The sequence below is a fragment of the Passer montanus genome, unplaced genomic scaffold (genome assembly GCF_014805655.1).
Source record: "Passer montanus isolate IOZ18808 unplaced genomic scaffold, ASM1480565v1 scaffold880, whole genome shotgun sequence".
In the NCBI taxonomy this organism is placed as follows: Eukaryota; Metazoa; Chordata; class Aves; order Passeriformes; family Passeridae; genus Passer; species Passer montanus.
The window spans coordinates 1-9,288 of NW_024374146.1; the positions used below are offsets into that span (position 1 = coordinate 1).

Sequence of the window (9,288 nt, forward strand, 5' to 3'; positions counted from 1 at the left end):
CTGGAGATCCTGACCCGGCCCTTGACCGAGGGCGCGTACCAGGTGTTGCCACCATCATTCCTGATCCAAGCGATGAGTTCTAGCGCCTGCCCGGGCCTCTGGCGCACCCAGTCCATGTCGTAACTCCCGAAATTGAACCCGGACCCTCGGCAGAGGAGGCGCAGGGACCCCCCGGGGGGCTGGAGGTCCCCCCCGGACTCCAGCAGGGTCACGGCCGCCCGGAGCCCTGCGGCACAAAGGGGAGATGGGGATGAGGGGATGGATCTGGGCGTGGCCCTCAGAGTGTTAGGATGAAGAGGAGGATGAGGCTGATCCGGCTCCACTTCTTGCAGAATCTTTGAACGGCTCTGACTCTAAACTCGTCCCTTTCCCATTCCTTGAACCCAAACTCTCAGAGCAGCCCCCACACACCCCGGGGGTCCCTGCACCTCCTCTGCCGAGGGTCTGGCTTTGACTTTGGGCAATTCGCCATGGGCTGGGTGCGCCAGAGAGCGGGCAAGGGGCTGGAGGTGGTGGCTGGGATCACCAACCTCGGCGTCAGCGCCGAATACGCGCCGTCAGTCAAGGGCCGGTTCAGGATCTCCAGGGACAACGGGCAGAGCTCGGTGACGCTGACCATGAACAACCTCCAGGACGAGGATTCCGGATCCTATTTCTGCGCCAAAACCGACTGTCCGGGCTGTTGGAGCATTGCTGGTTATATTGACGATGCTGGTGGTGTCCCCACCTGTCCCCAAAGCCCAGATCCTTCCCCCAAACCCCAACCCTTGACCCTTTGTCCCAAGTCTCATGCATTTGAACCAACATTGACCAAAGACACCAAACCCTCGCTTGGTTCTTCCCAAAACTGAAATGGATTGCTCGGATCTGTTGCCTCATCCCCATCTCCCCTTTTCCCCGCAGGGCTCCGGGCGGCCGTGACCCTGCTGGAGTCCGGGGGGGACCTCCAGCCCCCCGGGGGGTCCCTGCGCCTCCTCTGCCGAGGCTCCGGGTTCAGTTTCGGCAGTTTTGGGATGGGCTGGATGCGCCAGAGACCCGGCGGTGACGCTGACCATGAACAACCTCAGGGACGAGGATTCCGGATCCTATTTCTGTGCCAAATGTTCCACCAGTGGTTGTGGTCCTAATATTTATGCTGGTCGTGGTGACAGCGTCAATAATGGCTCCACCCACTGATGCTTAGCCCACTAAGATCTCAAAATTCCCACAATCGTTACCTTTGTCATCAAATCTTGATTGTTTTAACCCAAAATCCGCCATCATTGCCTCCACCCTCACATTTCTCTGCAGGATTTCTCATTTGACCCAAATCTCAAAGGTTCACCCCCAAAACTCTGCCGTTGGTGCCCCAGACCTCAGCGGGGTTCACTTGTGACCATTGGCACCAAACTCAGCTGGTTCTGCCCCAAATCTCCGCTGCTGGCTCCAAACCTCAGCTGCTGGCTCCACGTCTCGACCAAGGGCCCCAAACCTCGGTGCAAATGGTCGAGATTTGGGGACAATGGGGCAGGTTTGGGTGTGTCGGGGCCAGCAGTGGGGTCAAGGGTTGCAGGGAAGGTTCTGGGGAATGGGGACAGGTGGGGACACGGGGACAGGATTGAGGCCAACAGATTCCAGAGCGCCGTCAGCGATGTAAGCACCAGACTCTTTGGCGCAGAAATAGGATCCGGAATCCTCGTCCCTGAGGCTGTTCATGGTCAGCGTCACCGAGCTCTGCCCGTTGTCCCTGGAGATCCTGACCCGGCCCCGCAGTGACGGAGCGTAGGAGGTACCGCCATTGCTGTCGATCGCAGCGACGAATTCCAGCCCCTGCCCGGGTCTCTGGCGGATCCAGTGCAGGTCATACCTGCCAAAATCAAACCCGGAGCCTCGGCAGAGGAGGCGCAGGGACCCCCCGGGGGGCTGGAGGTCCCCCCCGGACTCCAGCAGGGTCACGGCCGCCCGGAGCCCTGCGGGAAAAAGGGGAGATGGGGTCGGCAAAACTCCACCACTGACCAAAAATCTTGGCTCTTGACCCCAAATTGTGACGTTTTCTTGTCATCCTGCTCGCCCTGCCGACCTCCCACGTGGGTCCTACCCCATTTCTCCGGATCTGGCCACACTCACTGCGAGGCCTCGACCGACCCCGTTCCTCATCCCCATCTCCCCTTTTCCCCGCAGGGCTCCGGGCGGCCGTGACCCTGCTGGAGTCCGGGGGGGACCTCCAGCCCCCCGGGGGGTCCCTGCGCCTCCTCTGCCGAGGCTCCGGGTTCGATTTGGGGAGCTCCTCCATGTGCTGGGTCCGCCAGAGACCCGGGCAGGCGCTGGAGTGGCTCGCGGGGATCAGCAGCAGTGGTGGTAGCACCAGGTACGCGCCATCGGTCAAGGGCTCGGTCAGGATCTCGAGGGACAACGGGCAGAGCTCGGTGACGCTGACCATGAACAACCTCAAGGACGAGGATTCCGGATCCTATTTCTGTGCCAGAGCTGCTGCTGGTTACTACGCTTATGGTGCTGCTGCTGATCGTTTTGACCCTGTACCCTTCACCGTGTTCTCACTGTCCCCTGTGCCCCACACCCTTCCCCCAAACCCGTGACCCCGTTCCTGTCCCCGTGTCCCAACCCTGAACTGCTCCTGCCCCAAATCTGCCCTGCTGGCTCCAAGTCTCAGCCAAGTTCCCCAGAATTGCTGACGATGGGCCAGATCTCAGGCCAGCATGAAAATCTGATTTTTCTTTGCGTGGTTTGTCCAAAATCTCCTGCAGTCAGTTGTCACAGCGAGTTCTGTGTCTGCGGCCGGGCACGAGAGCTGCTGGCGCCTTCCCAGTGCCACAGCCGCGGGACCAGAGCCGTGCTGGAAAACCAAACAGCTCCAGAGGCGTTCCCAGCAGCCCCGTCCCGCCAGGATTGGGACAGAGAGCCCGGCCGGGGATAAATCCCTCTGGGGCAGCCCCAGATCTGCACCCCTGGCACCAAACCCCGGCTGCTGCGGGCACCCAGGCCTGAGGGTTTGCCACAAAAATTGGCACCAGCGGTGAAGAGGTGGGGCTGAGAGCTGAGAATTTGGGGGAAAATGGAGAAGATTTGGGGCTGAATGAATTCAGAGCTGGGACAGGGGGACAGGAGTGGGGTGAAGGGCTGGGGTTTGGGGGAAGGGTCTGGGGCACGGGGACAGGTGGGGACATGGAAGGGATCAAAATGTTCAACCACAGCAGCACCACCATAACCATCAGCATAAGCACGTTTGGCACAGAAATAGGATCCGGAATCCTCGTCCTTGAGGTTGTTCATGGTCAGCGTCACCGAGCTCTGCCCGTTGTCCCTGGAGATCGTGAACCGGCCCTTGACCGAGGGCGCGTAGCCGGTGTAAGCACCATTGCTGTTGATACTTGCGACGTATTCCAGCCCCTGCCCGGGTCTCTGGCGATACCAGCCCATCCCAAAACTGCCGAAACTGAACCCGGAGCCTCGGCAGAGGAGGCGCAGGGACCCCCCGGGGGGCTGGAGGTCCCCCCCGGACTCCAGCAGGGTCACGGCCGCCCGGAGCCCTGCGGGGAAAAGGGGAGATGGGGATGAGGGGATGGAAAGCTCAGGCTGAGGTGTCCAATTAATAAATGAATGGATTTGGCCTAATTGCAGGGTTTAGAATATTTTGCGATACTGGAAGGCTCCGGTAGAAATTGGGGTCCAGACAAAGAGAGTTTGGTACAAAACCAGTGAAGGTTTGGAGGTGAGGGAGCGGCCGTGACCCTGCTGGAGTGCGGGGGGGACCTCCAGCCCCCCGGGGGGTCCCTGCGCCTCCTCTGCCGAGGCTCCGGGTTCAGTTTCGGGAGTTATGCCATGCAGTGGATGCGCCAGAGACCCGGGCAGGGGCTGGAGTGGCTCGCAGGGATCAGCTACAGTGGTGCTTACATCTACTACGCGCCCTCAGTGCAGGGCCGGTTCACGATCTCCAGGGACAACGGGCAGAGCTCGGTGACGCTGACCATGAACAACCTCAAGGACGAGGATTCCGGATCCTATTTCTGTGCCAGGGGTGGTGGTGCTAATGATGCCTATGGTATTGGCGCCAGCACCATCACTGTGTCCCCCCCTGTCCCCGTATCTCAGGTTCTTCTACCAAATGGAGCCCCTGACCCCATTCCTGACCCTCTGTCCCACCCTGGCTCTGCTCTGGCCCCAAATCTCAGCTCCTGGCCCCAAATCAGGGCCGCTTTCACCCTCAGCTCAGCCTTGGCCCCCAAATCCCAACCACTGCCCCCAGACTTGGCCACTTCTGCCCCAAATCTGCCCGGCTGGCACCGAGTCACAGCCACCGACCCAAACCTGGCCTCACATCGGGACTTTTGGCCCAAAATTTGAGTTCTGGACATCAGGAGCAGAAGCGGCACAACAACTGTAAACACCCTTGGTGCAGAAATAGGATCCGGAATCCTCGTCCTTGAGGTTGTTCATGGTCAGCGTCACCGAGCTCTGCCCGTTGTCCCTGGAGATCCTGAACCGGCCCTGCACCGACGGCGCGTACCAGGTGTTGCCCCCGTTGTTGCTGATCCCAGCCACGAACTCCAGCCCCTGCCCGGGTCTCTGGCGCATCCAGCCCATGTTGAAATCCCCAAAATTGAAGCCGGAGCCTCGGCAGAGGAGGCGCAGGGACCCCCCGGGGGGCTGGAGGTGCCCCCCGGACTCCAGCAGGGTCACGGCCGCTCCCCCATCCCCAAACCTTCGCTGCTTTTCCCCAAACTCCCCTGGTTTTGTCCCAAATCTCAACCAGAGTTTTCCTGAATCCTACGGTGCCCCAAACCGTTCAATTAACCTCACTCCTCTCATTAATGAATTTGGACACATCCACCTGAGCTTTCCATCCCCTCATCCCCATCTCCCCTTTTCCCCGCAGGGCTCCGGGCGGCCGTGACCCTGCTGGAGTGCGGGGGGGACCTCCAGCCCCCCGGGGGGTCCCTGCGCCTCCTCTGCCGAGGGTCCGGGTTCAGTTTTGGGAATTTTGAAATGGATTGGGTTCGCCAGAGACCTGGGCAGGGGCTTGAGTGGGTCGGGAGCATCAACACTGGTGGCAGCACCTGGTACGCGCCATCGGTCAAGGGCCGGTTCACGATCTCCAGGGACAACGGGCAGAGCTCGGTGACGCTGACCATGAACAACCTCAGGGACGAGGATTCCGCCGTCTATTTCTGCGCCAAAACCACTGGTAGTGGAAATTATAATGCTGCTCATGGTTTTGGCCCCGTCCCTCTCCCCATGTTCCAACCTCTCTCCATTTTCCCAAAACCCTTCCCCCAAACCCCAGCCCCTGACCCCACTCCTGACCCGTTGTCCCAGCCCTGCCCCAAATTCTCAGCTCCTGGCCCCAAACCTCAGCTCGGGGCCCTCTCGGGGCCATTTTGGCTCCTGAGCTGGACCCGGCCCCTCTGCCAGGATCCCCGGCCTGGAACTCGACCAACGAGGGTGAAAGCGGCCCTGATTTGGGGCCAGGAGCTGAGATTTGGGGCCAGAGCAGAGCCAGGGTGGGACAGAGGGTCAGGAATGGGGTCAGGGGCTGCAGGGAAGGGTCTGGGGCACGGGGACAGGGGGGACACGGTGACAGCAACGGGGTCAATCAGCAGCACCCCAACCAGCATCAGCACATTTGGCACAGAAATAGGATCTGGAATCCTCGTCCTTGAGGTTGTTCATGGTCAGCGTCACCGAGCTCTGCTCCTTGACCCTGGAGATCACGAAACGCCCATTGACCGACGGCGCGTAGCCGGTGCTGGAGGCGTCACTGTTGATCCCTGCCACCCATTGCAGCCCCTGCCCGGAGCTCTGGCGAATCCACACCATCCCAAAACTGCCAAAATCAAAGCCAGAGGTTTGGCAGAGGAGGAGCAGGGACCCCCCGGGGGGCTGGAGGTCCCCCCCGGACTCCAGCAGGGTCACGGCCGCTCCCCCGTCCCAAAATCTTCTCTGTTTTGCCCCAAACTCCCCTGATTTTATCCCAAATCTCCACCAGAGCTTTTCTGTATCCTAAGGTGCTCCAAAACTTTCAATTAACCTCACTCCACTCATTAATGAATGGGACGCTTCCACTTGAGTTTTCCATCCCCTCATCCCCATCTCCCCTTTTCCCCGCAGGGCTCCGGGCGGCCGTGACCCTGCTGGAGTCCGGGGGGGACCTCCAGCCCCCCGGGGGGTCCCTGCGCCTCCTCTGCCGAGGGTCCGGCTTTGATTTCGGGAGCTACGACATGTTCTGGATCCGCCAGAGACCCAGGCAGGGGCTGGAATTCGTCGCGTGGATCTGGAACACTGGAACCAGCACTGCCTACGCGCCGTCGGTGCAGGGCCGGTTCACGATCTCCAGGGACAACGGGCAGAGCTCGGTGACGCTGACCATGAACAACCTCAGGGACGAGGATTCCGGATCCTATTTCTGTGCCAAATGTTCCACCAGTGGTTGTGGTCCTAATATTTATGCTGGTCGTGGTGACAGCGTCAATAATGGCTCCACCCACTGATGCTTAGCCCACTAAGATCTCAAAATTCCCACAATCGTTACCTTTGTCATCAAATCTTGATTGTTTTAACCCAAAATCTGCCATCATTGCCTCCACCCTCACATTTCTCTGCAGGATTTCTCATTTGACCCAAATCTCAAAGGTTCACCCCCAAACTCTGCCGTTGGTGCCCCAGATCTCAGCGGGGTTCACTTGTGACCATTGGCACCAAACTCAGCTGGTTCTGCCCCAAATCTCCGCTGCTGGCTCCAAACCTCAGCTGCTGGCTCCACGTCTCGACCAAGGGCCCCAAACCTTGGAGCAAATGGTCGAGATTTGGGGACACTGGGGCAGATTTGGGTCTGTGGGGGTCAGCAGTGGGGTCAAGGGTTAGAGGGAATAATCGGGGATTTGGGGACAGGTGGGGACACATTGATGGGGACATGGCCAGAAAAAGAACCAGCATGAGCTTCCCAACCACCACCATCGTAAGCGTTTTTGGCGCAGAAATAGGATCCGGAATCCTCGTCCTTGAGGTTGTTCATGGTCAGCGTCACCGAGCTCTGCCCGTTGTCCCTGGAGATCGTGAACTGGCCCTTGACCGACGGCGCGTATCTGGTGGTGCCACCATTGCTGATATCAGCGATGTATTCCAGCCCCTGCCCGGGTCTCTGGCGGATCCATAACATGTCAAAACTCCCAAAATCGAACCCGGAGCCTCGGCAGAGGAGGCGCAGGGACCCCCCGGGGGGCTGGAGGTCCCCCCCGGACTCCAGCAGGGTCACGGCCGCTCCCACATCCCCCAAACCTTCTCTGGTTTTCTACCGAACTCTCTTCTGGCCCTGAATCTCCAACAGAGCTTTCCAGTATCAAAAAAGGCCTCAAACCCTGCAATTCCTCCCAATCCACTCATTTATTAATTGGACATCTCTTCCTGACCTTTCCAACCCCTCATCTCCATCTCCCCTTTTCCCCGCAGGGCTCCGGGCGGCCGTGACCCTGCTGGAGTCCGGGGGGGACCTCCAGCCCCCCGGGGGGTCCCTGCGCCTCCTCTGCCGAGGCTCCGGGTTCAGTTTCGGCAGTTTTGGGATGGGCTGGTATCGCCAGAGACCCGGGCAGGGGCTGGAATACGTCGCAAGTATCAACAGCAATGGTGCTTACACCGGCTACGCGCCCTCGGTCAAGGGCCGGTTCACGATCTCCAGGGACAACGGGCAGAGCTCGGTGACGCTGACCATGAACAACCTCAAGGACGAGGATTCCGGATCCTATTTCTGCGCCAAACCCCAGCCCTGACCCCACTCCTGACCCGTTGTCCCAGCCCTGCACTGGCTCTGCCCCAAATGTCACCTCTGGGCCACACCCACTGCCCTCCTTCCCCAAATTACATCGAATTGGTCAAGATTTGGGTCAGGGGTTGAGGTGAGGAGTCAAGAATTCAAATTATGTGCCAAAAGTCCCGATGTGAGGCCACCGGGGCAGGTTTGGGTCGGTGGCTGTGACTCGGTGCCAGCCGGGCAGATTTGGGGCAGAAGTGGCCAAGTCTGGGGGCAGTGGTTGGGATTTGGGGGCCAAGGCTGAGCTGAGGGTGAAAGCGGCCCTGATTTGGGGCCAGGAGCTGAGATTTGGGGCCAGAGCAGAGCCAGGGTGGGACAGAGGGTCAGGAATGGGGTCAGGGGCTGCAGGGAAGGGTCTGGGGCACGGGGACAGGGGGAACACGGTGACAGGGATGGGGCCGAAACAATAACCATGAGCAGCATAAAGATAAGCGTCAGAATCAGCAGCTTTGGCACAGAAATAGGATCCGGAATCCTCGTCCTTGAGGTTGTTCATGGTCAGCGTCACCGAGCTCTGCCCGTTGTCCCTGGAGATCGTGAACCGGCCCTGCACCGACGGTGCGTATCTGGTGTCACCACCGGTGCTGCTGATCCCTGCGACCCATTCCAGTCCCTGCCCGGGTCTCTGGCGCATCCAGCCCATCCCAAAACTGCCGAAACTGAACCCGGAGCCTCGGCAGAGGAGGCGCAGGGACCCCCCGGGGGGCTGGAGGTCCCCCCCGCACTCCAGCAGGGTCACGGCCGCTCCCACATCCCGAAACCTTCTCTGGTTTTTCCCAAAGTCCCCTGATTTTGTCCCACATCTCCACCAGAGTTTTCCTGCACCCTAAAGGTGCCCCAAACCATTAAATTACCCTCAATCCACACATTAATGAATGGGACGCCTCCACCTGAGCTTTCCATCCCCTCTTCCCCATCTCTAGGCCAAGGTTCTAGATTTGGGGAAAAACATTGAGGATTTGTGTCAGCAGCTCTGGCTGGGAGCCCAAAGTGGAGATTTGGGGCAGAATCGGGTGAATTATGGTGCCAAACCAGTTGGGTTTTGGGCAGAAACATTCAGGGGTTTGGGGTCAGAGCTCAGCATTGGTGAAAATTGGGGAGACTTGAGACAAAGGGTCAAGGGCTGAGGTTTGGGGGAACGATCCAGGCTCTGGGGACAGGCGGGGACACTGAGATGGGGCCAGGGATCCACCAGGAGCATCTTCACCATCAGCAGCAGCAATCCAACTACCAGCACCAGCCTCTTTGGCGCAGAAATAGGATCCGGAATCCTCGTCCTTGAGGCTGTTCATGGTCAGCGTCACCGAGCTCTGCCCGTTGTCCCTGGAGATCCTGAACCGGCCCTTGACTGAGGGCGCGTAGTTGGTGGTGCCACCAGTGCTGTAGATCCCTGCCACGTATTCCAGCCCCTGCCCGGGTCTCTGGCGCATCCAGTACATGGAGTAGCTCCCAAAATTGAAGCCGGACCCTCGGCAGAGGAGGCGCAG

General features: G+C 59.7%; 10 gene segments (V, D, J or C); 5 read left to right on the plus strand and 5 right to left on the minus strand.

The window, feature by feature from the left end:
• Positions 1-114: 114 nt before the first annotated feature.
• Positions 115-1,304, plus strand: LOC120513771. The segment is given in 4 exon segments: positions 115-119; positions 401-714; positions 904-1,041; positions 1,291-1,304. Coding segments are annotated over 4 exon segments (471 nt in total).
• A 235-nt stretch (positions 1,305-1,539) lies between these two features.
• LOC120513762 lies at positions 1,540-2,142 on the minus strand. The segment is given in 2 exon segments: positions 1,540-1,949; positions 2,103-2,142. Coding segments are annotated over 2 exon segments (450 nt in total).
• A 14-nt stretch (positions 2,143-2,156) lies between these two features.
• Positions 2,157-2,576, plus strand: LOC120513763 (the record flags this gene model as incomplete). The annotated part of the segment is given in 1 exon segment: positions 2,157-2,576. A coding segment is annotated over 1 exon segment (420 nt), but the record flags the coding sequence as incomplete, so codon positions are not given.
• A 168-nt stretch (positions 2,577-2,744) lies between these two features.
• On the minus strand, positions 2,745-3,531 carry LOC120513764 (the record flags this gene model as incomplete). The annotated part of the segment is given in 2 exon segments: positions 2,745-2,833; positions 3,198-3,531. Coding segments are annotated over 2 exon segments (423 nt in total), but the record flags the coding sequence as incomplete, so codon positions are not given.
• Positions 3,532-3,545: 14 nt separating this feature from the next.
• On the plus strand, positions 3,546-4,115 carry LOC120513765. The segment is given in 3 exon segments: positions 3,546-3,578; positions 3,715-4,064; positions 4,109-4,115. Coding segments are annotated over 3 exon segments (390 nt in total).
• A 196-nt stretch (positions 4,116-4,311) lies between these two features.
• LOC120513766 lies at positions 4,312-5,129 on the minus strand. The segment is given in 2 exon segments: positions 4,312-4,764; positions 5,055-5,129. Coding segments are annotated over 2 exon segments (528 nt in total).
• On the plus strand, positions 5,128-6,485 carry LOC120513767. The segment is given in 2 exon segments: positions 5,128-5,182; positions 6,106-6,485. Coding segments are annotated over 2 exon segments (435 nt in total).
• A 362-nt stretch (positions 6,486-6,847) lies between these two features.
• LOC120513768 lies at positions 6,848-7,425 on the minus strand. The segment is given in 2 exon segments: positions 6,848-7,272; positions 7,404-7,425. Coding segments are annotated over 2 exon segments (447 nt in total).
• Positions 7,426-7,439: 14 nt separating this feature from the next.
• On the plus strand, positions 7,440-7,760 carry LOC120513769 (the record flags this gene model as incomplete). The annotated part of the segment is given in 1 exon segment: positions 7,440-7,760. A coding segment is annotated over 1 exon segment (321 nt), but the record flags the coding sequence as incomplete, so codon positions are not given.
• Positions 7,761-8,871: 1,111 nt separating this feature from the next.
• On the minus strand, positions 8,872-9,285 carry LOC120513770 (the record flags this gene model as incomplete). The annotated part of the segment is given in 1 exon segment: positions 8,872-9,285. A coding segment is annotated over 1 exon segment (414 nt), but the record flags the coding sequence as incomplete, so codon positions are not given.
• Positions 9,286-9,288: the final 3 nt, after the last annotated feature.